Below are 23119 nucleotides of genomic sequence, written 5' to 3'. Positions count from 1 at the left end.
TGACTTTGGCGCTGCTCTTTAGTTTACTGAGCTTGGTACGAAGCTCCAAAAGTGATCAGTTAAAATGGCAACATCTTCCCTGTATTACGTTTGTGTTTCTAAAAAATTGTGACAGTTGCATTTATCCACCTGTATTTATGTAAAAGTGTTTATTTCCCTGTCTGCTGTGGAAAGATGATAAGTGTCAGAGTCCAAGCTGTGAAACATCAGGCTTGTCATCTGTCATCCAGTGCCCCTGCTGAGTAAACTCCAATCACACTTCTTCAGTTCACTGCTGAGTTTTGACCAAGACCAAGCTGTTACACTCGTGGAGTAATCATTTCATTACACTACAACAAATCAATAATACATAAGATGACAAAGAAGCAAAGAAAAAGAAGTTATTTTTATCGTACATTTTGATCCAGGAGTTCAGGAAACAAGGTCCAAAATCAATTTTTTGTAAATAAAGTATTTATTCAAAAGAGATATTGCAAAAAAATTTATAATCACACAAAATTTACTTTCTAATTACAATGTCAAACTGGCTCATTAAGGATTTTTAAACTCACATTGTCTTATTTTGTTCCTTTTTACACAGTAGTGCTTGCTACTTTAACCCAGGACAGTAAATAAGTTAGGGTTTCACAGTAACTGAGATTATTTCTTATTCAACAGTGCCAAAGGGTTAACAAAAAATCTATGAACACAAAAAAAGATAAGAAATCTGACCAAGATGAATACTGCATGGAAGAAATGAGGTAAACTATACAATCGCACACCATCACACATTCAATTGTTAAAACTACACTTCATGCTCCGAAAAACAGGAAAAAGAGAGAAAATAAGAAAAGTCAGTGGAGGTCACTCCAGCTCATAGTTATCGTATGACAGCTGCTTCAGATGTGTGATACTGTCTGAAATAAAACCACACAAAACGAGACAAAGTTAATAGGGACATGCTATTATAGTGACATGATAAATCACAGAACTGAACAGAATATGTCTCACCCAACACCCACTGCTCGGACAGGATCCTGCTTCCCTCTGGCCTCCTGCCGCTGTATTTCCCTATGCAGATTCCCGCCTGCCGCACAGTTTTGCAGACTGTCCCTCCACAGAGCTCAATCAGCTCCACCAGGCTCTGCGTGGGCGGCTGCGAGTGCTGAGACACAAACATGGCAGGCTGACCTTGGAACAGGTCCTGCTGGTGCTCCCCAGCAGACAGGTGCCTCTGGAGACGACAGATCTGTGAAGAAAATGGACATTCAAATGCTGCACGGGTGCATTGTTTTTACTATGTTTTCCTGTTTCAGAAAATAAGCTTGAGACCTTTATACCAGCCACTTAGTTGCGTACACCTGAGCAGCTCTTCAAGATCAAGATAAAAAAATTATATCTCAGCGTCACAAATAAGGAATAAAGGTGATTAAAGCAACTTTAAAGACAGCACGGTGAATTTTTTGCAGGCAACCAAATTTAGGCTTTATAGAAAAGGTTGTGAAAAAAAGAAAATATCCAGTGTGTTGCAGTTCTCTTTGTGAAAATACTTTGTTCACGCCAGAACAAATGGCAAGACTGCTTCACTTGGGCTTTAGCATAACTGAACGCAAAACATATCAGAACTTGAAGTAGATGAGCTACGGCAGCATTAGACTACACCAGGTGACACTTCTATCAGCTAAGAAGAAGAAACTGAGGCTACAATACACACAAGCTCACCTAAATTGGACAATAGATGATTGGGGAAAAAAACTTGCTTAATGAGTTTTGGATTTATTTGACTACATTCAGATGGTAGGGGCAGAATTCAGTATAAATATCATGAAAACACGGAATCTGCCTTGAATCAACAGTTCAGTCTGTTGCGATGTGCGGGGAATATTTTATGCTTGCGGCCATACCACCGTGAGCATGCCTAATCTCATCTGATCTGCAGGAGTTCTCTACTCACCTCTGTCCACTCCCCAGGTATTTATGTACTACTGCTGCATGTCATTAAATTTGTCTTCTCATTTCCATAATGCATGTTCTCCACCAAACAGTAGCAGTAGAGAGCTGCGCCTCCCTGAGCCTGTTTCCGAAATGACCTGTCCTGAACTGAATATTATCTTTACCCATTCTGGCCCCCTTAGTATGAAGTGAGTATTATTTAAAGGCCACAGCCTACCCAAGCGTTGTTGCTGACCATGCCCGTCCCTTTACGATCACTGTGTACCTATCCTCTGATAACTGCTTCTGGCAGGATATAGCAGCATGTCACAAAGTTCAAATCATCTCAAACTGCTTACTTGAACATGACAGGGAGATCACCAGATCTCAGTCCAACAGGACACCTTTGGGATGTGGAGCAGTGGGAGATTTGCATCATGGATGTGCTGCTGAGAAATCTGCAGCAAGTGATGTGATGCTATCGAGTTAATATGGACCAAAATCCCTGAGGAATGTTTCCAACACCTTGTTGAATTGGTGCCATGAAGTATTAACGCAATTCTGAAGGCAAAAGGTCTTCCAACTCATTAATAGTAAGACGTAACCTATGACGTGCCAGTGAGTATATGAAGTTAGTGCCAGCAGCTTATTGGCATACCTCAGCACAAAAGCTGGAAACAAGACTTAGAAGCTATTCTGGCTCTTTAACAGCAAATCCAGAGTTCATTAAAATGTTTTGCACAAAAACAGAAGTGTAAAAGTTACAGCTCTGCATGTGTGGCAGACTTTGTTGTCTGTTTCTTGATGCTGACTCAAATAAAGAGACTCCAGGAATTAATTAGCATAGTAATGACAGTTTTTTTGTAATCCAACTTCTGACAGAGCAAAGAGCATTACTCAAAATGTCTAAAAGCTAAATTAAAGGCACTGAACCTGCCACATCAAATGTTTTCCACTTTTAACATCTCATTCATCACAACTATACATAATGACAGAGATTCCTTTGCAGAAAAACTCATTGTTAACTTAAAAGATGTGTCATCACTCTGCCTGTTAAATCTCTCTTACATGAAATAGTGGTTAACATCAGGTGCTACTAATTTGATATTTGATATATCTTTTATTAGTTATTGGGCTCAGTTCTAAATGAAAACAGGACTCTCATTAACGTCATTAGCAACACCCGTGTTTACCTATTGTTTCGTGTTATAACAGCGGTGTGGATGAAGTCTATGAGCTCTAATGGGGATTATATGACTTTACCAAACTGGATTAATAAGCACAAGCATGTTCACATCATTTTGCCCTGTGATAGCAGTAAACATGCAGGTGCTACTAGCACCATTAACCATGGATTAATTATATTCCAGTCTCACAACAGTTAATGACAGATTAAGAATGAGCCATCATGCACAGTTTCAGGGCCCTGAGGAAGAAGCAATTTATTCTTAATTCTTTTCATTATTTAGTCCTGAGATTTATCGACTGTGACGTGTCAAAATGCCATCTGCGGGGGAAAAAAGGTCTGTGAGGAAGTGAGCTGTCGGTTTAGTACAGTATAAACTGTACATGCCCACACAGTCATGAAAAGGGGACACAAGCAAAAACACCACCACAATCGCTCCACGGTGGCCAAGCAGAGACAAACACAGAATAATCATGAACTCATATTGTGTGACTTTACAAGGAATTATGAGTCAATTTAATCTCCCGATGACTGCTCACTAATCCATCAAACATTGTTAGGTTTTTTGGCACACTTCCCAGAATTCATTGTGTTCAGATTTTCAGGAAACCTTTGTCCCTTGTAGTTCTACCAAGATTTCAAATGGAAACTTGATAAATATGAGTCACAGCTTTTCTTTCTCTGATAAACATGAAAACAATTCTCTCCCTTTTAAAGATCAGTGCTGTCAACCTACACGGCACTAAAAGAGGCAAATAGAGCACTCTTCCCTGAAACCGCTTTTACATGATACTAATGTGTGCTGCCGCCTCAAAAATCTAATTTGCATTCATCAGAATCACAAATCTGATTCCTTCAAGCCAGTTTCAGCACTGAAGTACTGAAAATAGCCTGAAGGTGGCTGCTGGAGATAAAGCAGCAGTTTGGCTGGGAGGCACACACCCTCACGGCCTAAACCAACGCACAATCACTGCAGCATATGAGACCAATTTAGACAGCAACAGCAGACATTTGCAACCCACAGCTAAATGCTAAACCTCACTCAAATACAGTTTATTGCAGTAGAAAATTGATAAATTCTGATCAAACTCTGATACATCCAAGTAACTCTAATCGGATTAGAATCACATAAACTCAGGTAAGAACAAGTTGAACTACAATCCCAACCTCTGTGCCTTGTTTCATTTTTTTAAGCTCACCTTGTTCTCAGACTTATTTGAAGCTCTTTGCCTGACTGAAGCTGTGATTTTCTTGGAGGGTCTTTCTTTTCAAGTTTGGTAACTGATGCTCTAAATTCTCACGACAGTTCTGTACAGTACGCAGCAGTGTTCAGCTGATAAACTGAAGGGGCAAACGGCTCTATACCAAGTCAAATACATGCAAAAAACAGACTTCAAGGCTTTAAGTCTTTATTCACAAAATCAGACACTGTTGAGGAAAGAGTTCAGGAAATAGCATCACATTAAATTTAACCCTCATTAAAGATTAAAAGACTTTATCTGAGCTATAATATGGGAGGAAAAACAGAAGCACACATACAAGAAGAAGTTTGTCTATCAATTATTTCGCCTGCCATTTATGACGAATGACAATCACGGTGACAATGTAGGAGCAAATAAGCAAATAAGTCCCCAGTCAAAGGCTTAGATTGGTCCATGATCATTGGTCATGAAGGAAAATGTGTATTCCCCATACTGTGGGCAAAAACATCCTTGTTATTGCTCTGGTCTCTAGAATATTGGTGAGGTTGCGTGGAAGTGACAGACTTCTCTACAAACACTGTCCAGCTGTTGTCGGAGCTGTAGAGAAACAGTGAAAAGTGTGACACAAACGAGAAACAGAGACCATCTACCCTCAAAGTAGTTGCAGATAGATTTATCATAACTCACAATTCTGTTTGTATCTTATTAATGTCGAACATTAATACCAATTTTTAAGGGTAGAGACGAGCTAAAGGCCACTGCATCAGTATCAGCATATATGCTAAAACCTTTTTTTAATTTAACATAATGTGGAAAAAAATGCTTGAGTTAATTGATAAACAGCGCAATCGCATATGAAATGTAATCAATAAACGTAACCCATGAAAGTCCAAAATCTTTTTTAAATTTAGCCAATCTCACTTTCTAGGTCTGGTTCTCCGACACGTCGAGATCCTCTATTGGTGTGGTTGTTGTTTTTATATTAATGCCTAGAACTTTTGTTCTGCCCCCCTGAATTTGTGCGTTTGTGATGCACGTTGGATCTGTTCCAGTGTATTAAAAGATAATCCTTGACTTTCATTTTTGGGAAGTTGATAAAGTCCCGTGAATTGAGTCTGACATAAAGAGAAGCTGTGCTGTCTAGAGGTGCAGGAGGCAACCTTGAAGGGGAAATAAGGTCAAGTTAAATCAGGTAAGGTTTTTGATTTGTGCTTCTGACTCCAGTGAAACAAAGCAGACAATGATGAGGAGTTTCTACAGTAAGCTACGACTAACCAGATCCCCCCTTTTTCACATATATTCATACAACACTTTATTCTATGGACTTGAATTGTTTTATATAGCTCACATTCAAACACGTTCAAACTAATAAGCATGCATTTGGGCTGTGGAAGCAAGAACCTTTTTCACCCCAACAAAATGGTACTGATGCCAAAAATGTACAAAATTGTAACACAATGGATGAGCTGCATTTTATTACCTTTTATTTATTCAAATTTTACATTTTTTTTTTGTAAAGTGAGAATCCAGAGAGGGCAGTGGAGGCAAACAGACAGCATGAGCAGCGCTGTAACCAGGATGAATAAATTAGCATCCTTGTATAATCAAACACTTTGTGTTCTCGACAGCTCAGCAGACTTTACATATGTTAACAGCATAAGGAAGCTGTATAAATGGAGCAGTAATAAATTCAATTAATGAATGGTCCCTGGACTGGATGTATGTTTAACTGAATCACTGTTGATGTTCCTGCCCTTCCCTTAGTTTTCAATGACGGTAAAATAAACTGAAATACTGAAAGTGATGCAGATCAATCTACTGCGTGGGTGATTCAGCCTGAACACCTGAAAAAGTCAATATTTTTGCAATGACTGCATGTCCTTCCTCTTTGGTAATGTGCTTAAAATGTGTAACATTTCCTTTATACCATAACTATTACATCAGGCTACTTCCTACAATTCTGTTTTGGTATTTGTACTGTCCCATGAAAAGGTTTGTGAACGTCGAGTGCTCATAAATGTGGTCTGAACGTCATCTAAACAAATCAAACTGGATCAAATTGTCATGGTCTGGGTCTGATGACCCAGAGCTCATGTATTTCTTGTATATGTTTTTCCATATGTTATGGTGGTTTTCTCTCCCTTTTTGTCCTTTCTCCCTGGGTGCTCCCGGATGTTTTGGGGTCGCTGAGGGGACTGCGATCCGGAAGTGTTCCCGCACTGGGGACTGCCGCACCTGCCGCCCATTAGCCCTCACCAGCTGCAGCTGATGGCTTCATGAGGGGCGCCTTATTTAAGAAGGTGGCGGAGCCCCAGTCAGCGCGGGATTATACTAAGTCGAACCTGTTAAGTACCTCCGTAGATTAGTGTGTTGTGATCGGCTTCGCTACTAAAGGCTGCCTGCTGAGCTGTGTGTGTTTTTGTGTCACCAGGAGTCGGGAGTCAGGAACGTCGTCACGAGGGGAAATCAGAGTGGAATCGGGTTTTTGGAGTTGTCACCTTTTCACTGTGTTACACCCCGGCCTAGGCAACCGGGGTGCAACGTAGAAAAATAAAGATAAGGAAAAATAAAACCACGAAGGCTCTCCACCAAAATCCCAAAACGAAAATATCCCATGACGAAATTATTAACCAACCCATTCACAACTATTTACAACAGACTATTTATTTACAACAAAACACCAAACTATTTACAACACGGGGGAGATCGCGACCATGACACACTGAAACACAGGGTTTAAATACATAGAGGGAGCAATCAGGAAATGGACCACAGGAGGGAAACACAGCTGGGGCAAATTAGAACTGACGAGACAGGGAAAATGTAAACTGAACACACTAAGATAACACAGACTTTCAAAGTAAAGCAGGAAATACATAAGTCATGCAAAAACAAAACACTGACACACCGAAACGTAACATTTCCCCCTACCCAAAAATCAAACATGTAACCCCAAGTGAAAAGTTTGATTCAGACAAACGAAGGCTGAAACGAAGGCAGACGAAGCTGATGGAGGCTGGAGCGGTCCCACTGACCCTCCAGCGAAGGCGGATGAAGGCTGGAGCGGTCCCACGGACCCTCCAGCGACGACAAAGGCTGGGGCGGTCCCACGGACCCTCCCCCCAGCGAAGGCGGATGAAGGCAGACGAAGCTGATGGAGGCTGGAGCGGTCCCACGGACCCTCCAGCAGACGACGAAGGCTGGTGCGGTCCCCCGGACCCTCCAGCAGAGGCGGATGAAGGCTGGAGCGGTCCCTCGGACGCTCCAGCGAAGGCGGATGAGCAGCTCACTAGCTGCACACACGGACACGCAGCCCACCAGCTGCACACACGGACACGCAGCCCACCAGCTGCAGAAGGCTGGAGCGGTCCCTCGGATCCTCCAGCGAAGGCGGATGAAGGCTGGAGCGGTCCCTCGGACCCTCCAGCAGACGACGAAGGCTGGGGCGGTCCCTCGGACCCTCCAGCGAAGGCGGATGAAGGCTGGACCGGCCCTCGGACCCTCCAGCGAAGACAGACGACTGAAGCGGTCCCTCCCTCGGACCCTCCAGCGACGGCGGACGGCTGAAGCGGTCCCCGGACCCCTCAGCGATCCCGGACGAGCCCCCATATGTTACACCCCGGCCTAGGCAACCGGGGTGCAACGTAGAAAAACAAAGATAAGGAAAATAAAACCACGAAGGCTCTCCACCAAAATCCCAAAACGAAAATATCCCATGACGAAATTATTAACCAACCCATTCACAACTATTTACAACAGACTATTTATTTACAACAAAACACCAAACTATTTACAACACGGGGGAGATCGCGACCATGACACACTGAAACACAGGGTTTAAATACATAGAGGGAGCAATCAGGAAATGGACCACAGGAGGGAAACACAGCTGGGGCAAATTAGAACTGACGAGACAGGGAAAATGTAAACTGAACACACTAAGATAACACAGACTTTCAAAGTAAAGCAGGAAATACATAAGTCATGCAAAAACAAAACACTGACACACCGAAACGTAACAACTGCTATGGACACGTGCACTGTGTGGGATTCTTGGAGGAATCGCCACAGGAGTCACAGTGCTTGAATTGTATATAGTTGTCGTTTCTGTCCACTCGCCATAAATAAATCCACTGTCCTTCACTTGAGTCTCGCGTTTGGGCCCTACTTTCTCTACAACTCCACGGTCTGCCGTCGCAGCCCGTGACACAAATAAATATTTAACAGCTGTACTATTCATGTAAATCTACAATTATCAATCTGCTCTTCTCAAGAAATATTGGCTGGTATGCACCATGCCTCAATTGCAACATCTTTGACAAAACCATATGAGAAGCATTACAGTGATGCTCAACGATGGCAAACATCTACAAAAGCATTTTGAAAGACCAATGTATTCATCGCTCCACAAGTTTTCACAAGAAAATGTAAGGGGAGAGCTACATGACCTGCTGCTTTGTAGAGGCTGGATGGTGCAATGAGAAAATGACCCAGAGGTTGAAAACAATGAGAAGCAGTGTTTAGGAAAACTGAACTGAGATGTTGTCGAATGAGCAACTCAGTGAAATTAAATGTTCAAGCAAATCATCCCAGAAATAATGATGACCTAAAACAGTCTTGTAGGAGTGATGGTTCAACATTCCTCCTACTTGTGGTGCAGGAAACATTTGATGGAGGCTGCTGCAGCTAAAGGAGGTTCTGAGTTACTGAACTAGTTTACCTTGTTTTTTCAGCCTGCACTTTGAGTCCAGTGTGTTATATAAAACATTAAAATTGTGCATGTTCGTGTGTTGTAAGTTTAGTCCGATTCAGTTTTTTGTCATTTTGACATCGAGAAGACCCCTCTAGGTGCCACTAAAATGTGATTAGACTACACATCACACAGGTGGTTAGTTTTCTGATGTCACAGAGCCCTTCATTTTTTTTTACTGACTACAACAACTTTGTCATGTCAAGATAGTGCTCCAATTGGACAAAAAGACCCCACAGTATGCACTCTGTGTGTTGCAGAATAGTTATTATAAAAATAAATGGATGCACGTGCTTGTATCATTACATGCTGCTGGAAGCCAGTTCCCTAATTTTCTATCAAACGTAACCATTAGTTTTCACAATAATGTTTTGCTCTCTGCTGCAAAACATTATTTAAGCCACAGAAAAACAAATCGCTAATGCATGCATTTTAGGCGTGTTGTTCACCACAGTTTCTGGAAATATTCCATTACTCCTAATTACTATCAGAACATCCTGGAAAATCACAACACCTTTTAGAAGGCTTCAAAAACATTCAGTCTGTAAAATAAATAAATGAGAATAAATAAATAAATTAAAAAAAATTGCACTTTGCTGTGTGTAAGAGTGTGGGACCATGTTTTGTTGGGCTATTTTGGGCTTGTGTAAACAACAATGGGCTAGGCTACAGAAAACACCCACAACTTGCTGAGATTAAAACTCCCAACCTAACAGAAAAACCTGCTTTGTAAAAATGGATTCTTTTTTGTAAGAAGGAAAAAACAATGAGCTTTCCTGTGACTTTTTTGGTCTTCAAGGGTAAAAGCATCTAATGCTTCATTATACTTGTGAATCATGGTTCTGCTAATGTCATTTAAACTCTGAAGTAGATGCAAATGAAAAAAACCCATCTTGTTTTTCTAATTGGAGGTCATAAAACGGCCACTCTGAACCACTGGGAAATAATAAATGACATGAAATGAAAATCTATTTAGAGTTTTAAGAAATTTTGAGCTTATCAAATAAACCAATTTTATTTAAAAAAAAAAAAAAGAGGACAGTGTATTTAATGTAGGTGCTGCTTATATGTACAAAACAGGAAATGGTTAATAATAAAGTTGAAATGGACACTTCTTCCTTTGAATCTCCCATTCAGGGCGCTTGCTGTAAACCGGGAAACATTTTTCAATGAATGGGATGGACGCTGCTACTATCAAAGAGTGTGCTGAAGGTGGACAGCTGCATCCTGAGTAGTTGTTCAACTAAAGCAAAAAAAACATGTGGGTATTGTGGAGGATATAGTAGAAGATGTGTAGTTTGTGCATCTGCTCCTGTGTGTTGCTCAGCGAGCGTGTACTGAAAGGAATCTCTACTTCAGTGCTCTTCACACTGACTGGCCAAAGGCAAGGGGGTGTGGTTTAAACTCACAGTTTAAAGCACTATAGCAAGTGGTCAGGGGTCTAATGAAAGGCGAGCACATGCAGTCTGGCACCATCAACCTTAGGACACACTACCTCTCATTCCTGATGGCTTCTTCTCCTCCTACCACTGAGAGGTAATAAAAGGAACCTGCAGAAACTCAAGAGAGCTGTTTACACTTGGATGCTGCTGGAAGAAGATATCTAATCAGATAGAGATAAGATTAAAGAAACCTTGAAAATCCAAGGGGGTTTATTTGTAAGTTTAACATAACTCGATCTACAATGAAGATGCTGAATGTGGACCTACTAGTTTTAAGCTTGTGCCTTGGTCTGGGAACTGGATTCAGTGCTGCTGAGAAAACACAATATCAAATCCAAAATGGCCCTTGCAGCTATACGTTTCTGCTGCCTGAGCAGGATAACTGCCAAACTCAGTATAACAACTACAACTATCCTGTCCAGAAGGACGGACCTACGGACAACGAGTCAATTCAGAGGCTGGAACAACTGGAGATCAGCATGGAGAACAACACGCAGTGGCTGCTTAAGGTAAAATTGTGTCACACCCTTGACATCAGTGAAAGAAATTTAAACGCAGTGGTTAAACTGTATCGCAGTAAGTTAAGAGTAATGACAGAAAGCCTCCGTAGGTACCAAAAACTGCAATGATGTGAAAGAGGACAAAATGTGGTGAAGAGCTGAAGGAGTCACCACAGGGGTGTCAAAGTGGAGATACTTTCATGCCGATCTTTTGTCCCAACGTGGGCAAAGACTAGTAAATTATTCTCTCACCATATTGCCTCTACACTTACGTGCAAGTATCAAATATACTTTTATGGGTGGAACAGATGATTATGTGAAACTTGCACATTTCACGTGGTGAATGGCTCATTGTGTCGGACCAAATTAAAACAAGAACAGTTTTTTCTCTCTCACTGTGTAGTTACATAGAAGCAGTTAAAAGAAATCACAGCACCAACAACCACATATTCAACAAAAAAGAAAGAACAAAACAAAACTTGTTTTTGTAAGACTGAAAGACTCTTCTGAAAGCTCTCCCACGTCCTTAAGTTGGATAAGTGGTTGGGAAAATGGATGGATGAATGGATGAAAGGCTCTTTGAGAATCTATTTTGATTTAATGACATTTGAAATTGACACAAAAAAATGTGCTCAGTGTCGGTGAGACACCTTTATTCAACCCGGACTGACAAAGACTTGCAGGCGCAGGTGTCCACACGAGTGGATGCACACTTTCCTTTCAGTTTACTGAGCCATTACATGTTCAAGCAAAAGAAGCGAGATGTTTCTTTTCCTGGGCCTTTTCTGAGTGTGATTAATGATCAGAACGAAACAAGACGAGCCAGAAACACAAAAAGCATCTCACAGTTTGATGACACGACCCCCGTCTCGTAACATAAAACAAACCCTGATCCGTTACATGGCGCTATACTCACACAAAGACTCAAGCGCTGCCTCAGAAATCACAGCCTGTTCACAATACAAACGAACATTTATCCAAAGCCACGTCTAATGTACTGATCGCCCAGATATTTCTTACAGACTAAAGAAGATTGCTAATTAAGTATGTGGCACTAAAAATGTGGTTTTACTTGGAGCAGCGCACTTCATCTGTTTCACATCAGTCTCTGCGCACAGAAGACGACTCCCTTATCTTCATCTGTTACATGTCTGCCTCAAATTAACACTTTAGGGAGAAGAACTCACAACTCAGGTGTGAAAAAGCTGCACTATGTCATATTAAGTATTAAGGCATATACTAATATACAAAACAAACCAATGTATTTCTTAATTCTGCCATAATGAATAACTGAAAACTCACAGCAGTTGATGACACTGAAGTGTCATTTGGAAACTGTGCTGACTGTGACAATGACTTTGCTACCCAATAGCTGTAGGGAGACTTTTTAGTAATTTTAAGCAGAAATTTGTTGTGTGTATTAAAAGTGAGGTGAACACCGTCATCGCAAATAAAGTAAGAGAGACATATTTGTTCAACATCAGAACAGCAAAAGATACTCAGGCTCATCTAATCCAGCAGGTGAGAGCGTGTTCAGGCACAGCTTTCCAGAGCGCTCAAACTCTATTTTAACTCTTCATTAAAAGCTCCACTGAGAAAAATGTATGTCATGTAACCCTAAAAAACAATAAGCAGCTAAGGTGAATTGAAATATTGCCTGCTTCATGTTTGAATGAATGCCTCACAGCCCTGCCTCACTGAGGTTATAAATCTCATCATCACCTCCATCCATCAATGGTTTGGTGGATGGATGGAAGAGATTAGACGAAAAGAAAATAATCTGAAAAAACAAGCAATTCCATCTATGCAGAGGACTTCACAGCAGTCAAATAAGCATACTGGGGGTCTTTAAATAAAGTTGCACATTAGAAAAGAAAAAGTTGCAAATCAGTAGGTTTGTTGTGCTTTATTATTAGAGTGTACTCGTTTCATTAATGAAAGTACTATTCATGCCGCACCAACTGATGACAGCTGGAGAAAAAATGTCTGTCACATGACTGAGGAACACAGTCATTGCCTCACTGATGCCTCTGAGGCACACAGAGTAAACAACTGATTAGATCATTGACTATCAATGGGACATCCTGCCAACAATTCAAATGACACCCTTCCACATATCTGCGTGAATCCGAGAACATAAACAAACTAGACAGCAAGAGAGGAAGACAAACAAAATCAGCACTAATTGCAGCCTTTGGTTGTTTTAGCATAAGTATTAGTAGTCAAATAAAATGTCTGCCGTTGCATTTCTGACTGATGAATAAATAACAACAGTGATTATGCAAACTAAGAGGAGATAACATCGATATTCGACTGACGCTGGTTTCCAGTTGCACACAAGTTGCACACTGTCATGAAGGATGTAACTTCTCACTCAGCACTTCCATCCTGTTTACGAGTCGTGTGACCTGATTGCCACTCAGGAACACCATGCAGGAAATAACTTAATGATTAGTCTGGGTCTAAATCTGGCAATACAGTAAGGTAGACGAGAACAAATCCCTAAATCATTAAGAAGTTTGACACGGGCAAGGTTACGTAATGTTTGACACTGAAACGAGACAGGTTTTCAGTGAAAAGGCCTCATGATGGGCAACCTTTGTAAATTTCTATCCCTGTGGTCCCATCTTAAAAATCAATCTTGGTGCATGTTTTCACTGTATTATCGTCCTATTTCCGACATTTACATTATCATCCACATTACTAATGAAATACACAGAGCACTTACATTTATTAGGGTTACAGATTATAAAAAATATATATTATCAGAGTCCATACAGTTTTAGGGAGGCAGGTGTAATGGCTCACATATTCACAAAACAAGCGTCAGGTTAGCGCCCGTTAAATCCCAGAAGGAGACACAAATCCCTTTGGGGGTTGCGTTAGGAAGGGAGCTGCCTGCTGTGGTGACCTCTTGTGAATAAGCGAGTACCTGAAAGTAGCTTTAGCTCATGAGAAACATTTTATTTAACTCCTGATTTCTTGCTTGTCCACAACCAATGAGAAACAGAATCTCTGTGTCCCATACTAATGTCAATATGTAGACCTCTGTATTACCCCTAATACACAGGATTATATACAACAAAATGACCAGGTGATGAAGAGAATCGGTAGCTCACAAAAACTGTCTAAACCTAATTATCATCGTTCTCTTTTGCAGCTTGAGAGCTACATACAGGACAGCATGAAGCAGGACATGATCCAAATCCAACAGACTGCTGTACACAACCACACCGCTACAATGATTGAAATCGGGACAAACCTGCTAAGTCAAACTGCTGAGCAAACAAGGAAACTGACCAATGTGGAGGCACAGGTGAAACTGCACATTTTGTTTATTCCTCAAAAGCAGAAATAACAGCCTACTCAGTGAAACGCTGCAATAAATATTATCGTTTGCAAGTGTTAAAAAAAATTAAGCAGAGAGAAAAACAGGCATGATGGCGTCAGTTTATTATTGTGGCTACACGTCAATGACCTTATGTGAGCCAACTGTACAGCATTTCCTGTTATTAGCACACTTGTATTCCCAGAGAAAGGGTCTATCAGTTTGTCACAATCAGACATCCGTCTGTTCAAAGACATCAACAGCTCCATTGGAGACACACAGCTAGGATCCATGTAAACAAGCTGCTTTTTGCTGAGTTCAGTTCCTCCGAACTGGGAAATTGGTGGCAAGGTCCCCAACCCCATGTGCAGTTCAATACGTAGGTTTGTGAAAATACGTGGATTCTCAGTTTCCCCTTGTTCAGGTATGTCTGCTGTATTGGAACTTGGCTGTTCTTTCCTGTCATGTTTTTTTCCATTTTAAAATGGTTATTTGTTCACAGGCGCAAACCCAGTTTAACTTGATCAACGTGACGAAATACAAAGATTCATGTCCAGATTGGCTCTTGACTGATATCTCTGACTCTTATTAAATTTAGGACTTATTTACATGTTTAAAGGTTTTTATTTCCAGGAAATTGGCTGTTGTATTAAACCTGAAAGCACAATAATATTTAATTTCATTATATCCAAAGTAAAAGAGTGTTTCATTTGGGTCCATCCAATTCTTAGGATATTGGCAACCAATTGACATAAAGACAATACAAAACATTTACAGCACAATCTCAAGTCTACAGAATCAATGGATGACCTATAATGAGATATGGCTAAGACACTGTGCTTCATTTCGTTCTTTTAATTTTAGGTTATTCATCATACAACTCGGATTGAGCGCCAGCTTCTTGAAAACTCTTTGTCAACCAACAAATTGGAAAAGCAACTAATTGTCCAAACAAACGACATCAACAAACTGAATGACAAGAACAGGTGAGGAAAGCAAACAAAATGGGAAAAAATTTAAATTTTCAAATTCACTAGCAGCAGTATTTAGGCAATGAAGAAGCTACCTGCTGAACCTGCATGCTTCTCCTCAGTTTTCTAGAGAAGAAAGTAAAAGAGATGGAGGAGCAGAGGCAGGTGGAGATGAAGACGCTTCAAGAAGAAAAGGAGCAGCTCCAGACTCTGATACTGAAGCAGACGGCTATCATCGGTGAGCTGGAGCAGCAACTGCTCAAAGTCTCAACCAACAACACAGCCCTGCAGTATCAGCAGCAGGAGCTACTGGACACTGTGAACAACCTCATTTCTAACATCGCTTCTGGCACCGCTCAAGGTGAGGCAGCCCCTCATCAGGCCATTGTAACCTCTTTTAAAATGAAAGATCAAGTAGGGGGTCTTTTAAGTAGCATTTATGTCAGCCTACATTTGCTAAGGGGTCCGACCGTAGACCTTACATGTAGGCTGAGACAGCTTGACGTAAAAGTAAAAGTCGAGACCAATAGCATTAAATCAGTTAAGATGAAGCTACAAGCTGTTGCTATTTCGTTTGATTTTATACTACCTAGGCTAGCTGTTTCCCATCAGCTTAAGTCTTTTAAACTTTACGTTTTGAGACTAAAGAAACATGCAGAACTTTTATCATAATCCAAACATATTAGCTTAGCACAACCTGACAGCTAAATGCTATACAGCTGTGAGTTGTTTAAAATGAAAAAGTTAATTTCTTCTACAGGTCCTAAAACTGTCATGATGCGGGACACACCTACTACATTCATGGACTGTGCTGCCGTCTACAAATCAGGAAATACCAACAGTGGTGTCTACACGCTAACATTACCCAACAGTACAATGGAGGTTAAGGTAAAGTAGGCCTGACTGACTGTTTTCAGCTGGTTTTATGCTACATTATCATGCTACAGTCATACTAGAAAAAACAGTGGTTGGTGGGTATGGGACAAACAAAATGACTGCAACCATGCCCATTAAACTTGTTCCCTTTGAAAAGGTTGCTTTGAAGATGAGGGCAAAATCTGCAAACACTCGCAATCAATGTGTCTTTAAAACAACTTTGGAGCCTCAAGATTGCGGTAAAACAGAAATAAGACAAAGACGGTCTGCTATTACTTTGTGACTGAACAGCAAGTTGATGATTATATGCAATCTGTGACAATACGGCAGTTAACAGTGAAAAATCCACAAAACTCTTAAATTTGGTGCCATCTACGTACACAGCAAAAGCAATAAAAAGCAATTCAAGTAGACTGGAAACAGAAATTATTTCAACCAGTTGAGTCCCCTGTTGCAGATTAATTGTGCTCATTGATGCAGACTGATTGAAATATGTTGGCAATCCATACACATTTATAAATTAAGCAGCAATTATTTGCAAACCTTCGCTAATCTGTTGGAGAGTGAAGTCAGTCCCAATTGGATCATGACTGTTTGGACACAAGTTGCCTTCCTAGTGACAAGGATGTTGCCATCCTATTTTTTCTCTCGTGTGACTGAGCCATAAATGGGTAAGGCACACTTTTTTAGATCATTAAAAATCACTCACTCGTACGTCACACATGTATCAGTGCCAGCACATACTGAAAATCTTCAAAATGTACATAAACATTCACACAGGCATGATCTGACCTATCAGTTAATAAAACAGAGCATGCTGCTTTAGGAGAAATTCAGTTTTGTCTTTTAAAAAGGGCAGCGAGGTTAGCTTAAAACGTTCATTGACTTTTATCAGCAACGCGCATGCTTGAGCTACAACTGTGATCTCCTTAGATACTTTTTAAAACTTCTGACTGCACTTCTGAAACCTAGAACACATTTATTTTATCTAGGTCAAAATATAAATAAGTATGCACTGTTTACAGAGGATTATATTTGAATAAATTTTCACTCCTCTTTTTTTCATTGTGTCTGTAGGCTTTCTGTGACATGGAGACAGAAGGAGGTGGCTGGACTGTTATACAAAAACGCTTTGACGGCCGTGTTGACTTTCACCGTACGTGGCAAGAGTACAAAAAGGTAAAAGCTTCGAGGAAGAAATTCTTCCCTTAAAAATAATATTACCCAGGTTACGGCCTCCATTCCAAATCAAACAGCCCAACAGTGGTCAGATTTGGTTTGGGCCATTGACTATATTTTAAGGAGCTGGAGATTGTCTCCTCTGAGGTAATTCAAAGAAGGAACAAACCGTAATCACTAACACAGAGAAGCAATGCCCATCTTCTGTTCAGGAAAATAATAGTAGCATTTACCCCCTCACATTTTAGAAAGAGGCTATACATATTTTTCGCTCTTTGTCATTAAGTATCATATTCAATTCCACTGTTATTACAGCCAATGCCCCTGAAATTGTACAACGACAAGTAGGATACAACTGGGCTGACACTATGAATGCAAGCGTAGTTAAAACTGACATGGTTTTTTCATTAACTTCTTATTGTAAAAGTGAATATTTGTGATTTTTTCTTAAATTGGATTTTGTAAACAGATTAAATATTTTATATTCAGAGGAAAAATAACTTTTAATGTTATAGTCAAAAATGTAGCACATTCTGATCTCCCATTGGTGTACTCCTTGTTAAACTGAAAAGCAATGACTGCAGGACATTCACACAGTTTTATAACTTTTCTTTTGTGTACTTTCAGGGATTCGGAGAACCTTCTGGAGAATTCTGGTTAGGAAATGAATTTGTCTCCAGACTGTCAAATCAACAGTCCTACAAATTAAGGATCCAGCTGAGTGACTGGGAAGGAAACTCTGGATTCTCACAATACGACCAATTTTCTCTTGACAATGAAGCACAAAATTACAAGTATGTTGAAATAAATCTATCAGGCCCCAAGTGGCAAGTAATTAATATTTTGTTAAATTTCATGCTTTGAGCAGCAAAATGTTTTTGCTCGTGCAGCTCAAGTTATTAAGGACAAAAAAGCCCATCAGCAAGTTATACACTGTTACGAAAGCACTTTTGAAGACTGCTATCCTTAACACATACTAAAAACTGCTGCTAATTTTGAGCCAAGATAACATCAATGAAATTAAATATGTAAATATAGAGAAGCTAGTAGCCTCAAAACAAGCTATATTCTCAACATAATGCAGCAGAGTGCAATCTCCAACACGTGAACATCAAGTTGAATCTGCATTAGAAAAGTATGGGTGTAATATTTTAAAATGTTTTCAGCTACTCTGGATGCAAACTTTTAGATCATCACAAGTATGCGTCCTTTACCTTACTGACAAACACAAGACTACTGAGTTGATTGACCTCATCACTCATCACTATCATTTATACAATTTTAACTGCTGAACAACAACTACTATTTGGACCCACTCTAGAAATGTCCCTGGATAGTGTTTCATGCTGTATAACACTATATACTTCCTGATCCTGATGTACTGGCATCAGCCCAAAGAAAACGTACTAAAGCTCTTCAGTACATGAAAAATAGGAAATACATTAAAAGCCTCAGTTTTTCAGACATTCTTTCCTGACAATAAGACAACCTCCAAACATGTTTTTGCTTTCCAATCAAAGCTGACTTCTATACCTGAAGCTTAATTTGACAATCAGAGCTTGAAATGTCCCATTTCAACACAGCTTTATTGAGGTCTCCACTCTACTCTAATTTGGTGTTGAGATCTTTTTTGCTCAGCGATGCCGGATAACTAAAAAGAAAACAGACAAATAGCATTACAAAAAAACTTCACTGTCATAAAATAAAAGTAGTTTTTTTTTAAATATTTGCTAGACACAAGTATCAACAAAATTAAATAGCGCTGGCTTCTGTTCTTCTGCTGTTAGGCCGAAGAAGTACATAAGTGAGGTTGAGCAATGCCTTTTGAGGAACAGAAATTACAGACTTCCTCTTCTTCCTTCATTTTCCCTTTTCCATTTTACAGGATACACCTTAAAGGCTACAGCGGAACGGCAGGCAAAATAAGCAGCATTGGGCAGCCAGGAAGTGAATTCAGTACAAAGGATGCAGACCATGACAAATGTGTTTGCAAATGTTCACAACTGACAACAGGAGGTAGGAACACACTACTGTAAATATCATGCCTTAGCTTGGAAAATTAAAAAATAAAAACGTGTCAATCAGTAATGGACATTTTCTGGAACAAATTCCCATCCATACAAAATCTTGGCACTTGCCCCAAAAATCTTTAAGGCCAATTTAAGGGCAGCCATCCTTTTGTAGTCGTGTCAAAGAGCACAATTAGCTCAGACTTAATCACTGATCAACTCATCGGGGAATTCAGTCTCTACAATGGCTCACATTAATAGCCTGGGAACAGAGCTTTTCCCTCTCTCTACTGATGGCTTAAAGGTCCTCGTCCATTCCCCGTAAAGTAACTCAGCTGCCAGAAGTTTGCCTCCTTCAGTACTGGGGTTTGCCAAGTGAACATGAAAACACACAAACCCTTACCCTATCCTTTTTTCCCATGAGGGGTCTCTCACAGGGGACTCCTTTGAGCACATTATACACAATTGTAACAGAGGGGCACTGGTCCAGCAAAAAGAGAAAAGTGGGATCTGTCATTACAAGCATGAAATTGAAATAAACAAAAATGCTAATGAATGCAATAAATCTGGATCTAAACGGGGCTAAATGCACTTCTCACTATAATGTCTTTCAAAACAACACACAAAAATAACAAGTTTTTTAACCCTTTATCAGCCAAGTATTCTACAGCCTGTCAGGTCTTATTTTGTAATTTTGGCTGTATTTTGTAAATTACAAAATACTTCTTATCTTTCAGGAACCATATAAATTTTCTCTCTAGTGCAGAAATAGTTGAGGAGTTTTGCTAATGTGAAGCACACATGGTAAAACCTAGGTGGAGCTTATTTTTCTGCCGGTGCTCAGACAGCAGTACCTTGTGAATGCTTTGTGCTACCTTGATACACCAAATATCCCAAAAGCACGTCTTCACTTCATTCTGAAACCATTTGAATTTTGACTCTATCACAAATGATAATGGACGTATGGTTACTTAAATAGCATAAAATGGATCGTCTGTCAGGCCGAGGGTTAAAAAACCCCCATTAATAATCTGTCTGAAAGTTCTTCTGTATGTGTGCTGCTGAGTATGAGAGTAAGTGCTGTGGGTAGTTCAAGGATTTTCAGATGAGTGGGTGAGGAGCGCCATAAACACAAAAAACCTTAACTTTAAAATGGGTTTAAAATTTAAAAATGAGGCCCGGCCAAAATGTTCTAACTTCCACAAAAAGTAATCACTCTAAAAACCCGAAGTGGTTTCCATAAAGACATTGGGTCCGCTTTCTTTACTTAATTCTGGGGTTTTTGTTTTGTTTTTTGTTTCTCTCTGGTTTCCCAAATGGATGAGCAGTTCTTGAGAAACCTGGCATCTACCTTTTCCGGACAGTCACTTTTTAAACACGCAGTCAGACACACATTTGATTTGACTGACCGTATCCTTATATAGCTGCCCTCTTCTTAAAACAGTAACTTTATGACTGCCTGCCTGCCACAGGTTTAGAGGAAATCTATGAACTTTAGCTAGAAAAATAACCTGCTTACACTTTCCCCAAATGGGCACTACGCTAGTTTCACAAGGCCATTTGCTCCTCCGGACTGGCTTCTGAGAAATCTGACAAATTTCCTCAAGCAATACTACTTTACAGGGTACATTAATGACCCCCCACCCCCAATGTAGGCAGCTCAAGCCTACATTAGACATAACTGTCCTTACAATCTGTTGTTTTGTATAATGGATCTAAACAAGCAGATTAGTTGTAATGTGTCTAAACACAAACTTACCACCTCTAAAAAAAGTACACAACAGTTAAATTAATAATGTTTTTCTATTGTAGGCTGGTGGTTTGATGCCTGTGGTCCGTCCAACTTGAATGGGATGTATTACCAAAAGGGCCAAAACGCCAATCGCTTCAATGGAATCAAATGGTACTACTGGAAAGGCTCAGGCTACTCACTGAAGACCACTACAATGATGATCAGGCCAGCAGACTTCTCGGGTTCCCTTTGAACAGTCAGATTAAAGAAAATGGGAACAACAAGACCAAAAATAAAAATTCTCAAGGGATCCAAAACACTTTGTGCGTATATTTTTATACACCTTTGTGCATCTTTCTGTGGTAGATTTTGAAATATGGAGAGTCACAGCAATACACATAGCTGTAGTATTTACAGTTATTTGAATAGTAATTAAAATGAGTTATATTAAAATATATTAAAATATCGGTCAGGCTCTATTCAGCTAGCTTATCAGATTCATTTAATTTCTTTGAATCACTTTAACAGTTGAACTATTTTTTAAAAACAGCTGCCAATGTCATTGTATAATAGAGACGATGGTACAAAATGCTGATAAACATCTGGTGAAAGTTTTTTTTTGCATTGTCAACATTTTTCAAAATGTAAATGTTAATGTAAAAATACCACAAAATGTTTCTCTTATGATAACAATGTTTTGCTATAGAGATTATATGTACATTTGTTGTTTAATTTATAAGTAGATTTTAAGGTTGGTTTTAAACTTTATCATATAAGAAAGGAGATTTCTTATTGCTAGTTATTAATTTTATTGCACATGAAGGGAAATTAATTATTTTAATATAATTCTACAGTACTGGGAATGTTTTTTAATCTGCATTTTTATGTAATGGTTCTTTTGAAGCTACAACAAACTACAACAAAGAAAAATTGGACACCAGTTAACACTGGCTTTAGGAGACTAGGACATGTAATGCTTGAGTAGCTGTTATAAACCTGATATTGAATGTTAAAAATCAACCACAAGGCAGAGAGGTTGATTCTGCATTGTAGTGGGTGACATAATAGTTAAGCATAAGTCATGTGACAAAGAATAAACAGCCTTGTGGATGCTGATCTGCCATACAGCTAAAGTGTTGTTTAAGATCTTTCAAATCTTTCTGTCATTTTATCTTTTCCACAATACACAATAAATTCTACATGCTACAAACTTGTGATTTTATTGTTGCCATTATTAGATTCAGCTGCACATTTCGGATTTAAAGCCTCAAAGGACCAATGCATGTTTAGCTACTGATGGTAATCTAGAATGAGAAAAGCCATTGAAAGATGTAGAGCAACAAACTTGACTGCAAGACGACAGTTGAGTAATGTAATAAGTAATGTATAAAAACATCAGGGAAATGACGCAATCGAGAACAGAGTAGATTTTCCAGTGTTTGCCGTCGTAAAATTTCATACAAAAATAAACCAAAAAACTATTTAAATCCATTTTTGGATGTTTGTCTAGAATTTTTCAAACTGTAAGAAATATAAAAAAGTGACTTAAGCCTAGTTTTCACGTGCTGCATTATATATAGATAAACTGATTCAGTTTGTAACGATATTTCAAGAGATATTAGACTGATGCAAACCTCCTCTTATTCTAGTAAAGAGTAGTCTTGATCATTTGATTTACACCACTTTATTGCTGGCCTAATGCAGAGACTGTAGAGGGATAGTTAAGAGTAGATCCATCATGGCTACAAAGATTTGAATTGGTATAAAAATGGCACCTGGCTACATGCTTTTGGAATAAAATAAATAAAAAATAACAAAAGAGAACCAAATTTTTATCACAAATTATCTGACAGAATAAAAAAAAACAAAAGACAATACTATTAAAATCTGTTTCTATGATTAACTGGCCACAGCTGAAGGAGCACCACACCACACAATAGAGGCCACAAGAATTGAATGAAAAAGGGAAGCATGTGGTGTGCCAAATGATAAAAGGCCATGGGGATATAAAATATTTGATCTGTCACAACAAA

General features: G+C 39.5%; 2 protein-coding genes across 6 annotated transcripts in view; one reads left to right on the top strand and one right to left on the bottom strand.

Moving 5' to 3' along the window:
* Positions 1-431: 431 nt before the first annotated feature.
* Positions 432-23119, bottom strand: part of mcph1 (microcephalin 1) — a 37787-nt gene continuing 15099 nt past the window's right edge. For 3 of the 5 annotated variants that reach the window (XM_085477881.1, XM_085477877.1, XM_085477875.1), the window contains 2 exons: positions 991-1228; positions 432-896 (listed from right to left, as the gene is read on the bottom strand). In XM_085477881.1, the coding sequence (XP_085334007.1) occupies positions 844-896; positions 991-1228 (291 nt within the window). In that variant the 3' untranslated portion in view covers positions 432-843. Of the gene's footprint in view, positions 897-990; positions 1229-4489; positions 4897-23119 lie in introns of those variants that run through there. The other 2 variants (XM_085477876.1, XM_085477878.1) reach the window with 2 other exon arrangements.
* angpt2a (angiopoietin 2a) lies at positions 10503-22296 on the top strand. The gene is made up of 9 exons (XM_085477874.1): positions 10503-11000; positions 14152-14307; positions 15184-15305; positions 15413-15651; positions 16051-16178; positions 17244-17345; positions 17973-18139; positions 19231-19361; positions 21167-22296. The coding sequence occupies exons 1-9, from the start codon at positions 10734-10736 to the stop codon at positions 21337-21339; spliced, it is 1485 nt and encodes a 494-aa protein (XP_085334000.1). The 5' UTR covers positions 10503-10733; the 3' UTR covers positions 21340-22296.

The sequence above is a fragment of the Copadichromis virginalis genome, linkage group LG13 (genome assembly GCF_057382275.1).
Source record: "Copadichromis virginalis isolate Kocher_CV1m ecotype Utaka linkage group LG13, C_Virginalis_male_GT1.1, whole genome shotgun sequence".
In the NCBI taxonomy this organism is placed as follows: domain Eukaryota; kingdom Metazoa; phylum Chordata; class Actinopteri; order Cichliformes; family Cichlidae; genus Copadichromis; species Copadichromis virginalis.
Note: the sequence above shows the minus strand (reverse complement) of the source record. Positions and strands in the feature narration are given on the sequence as shown.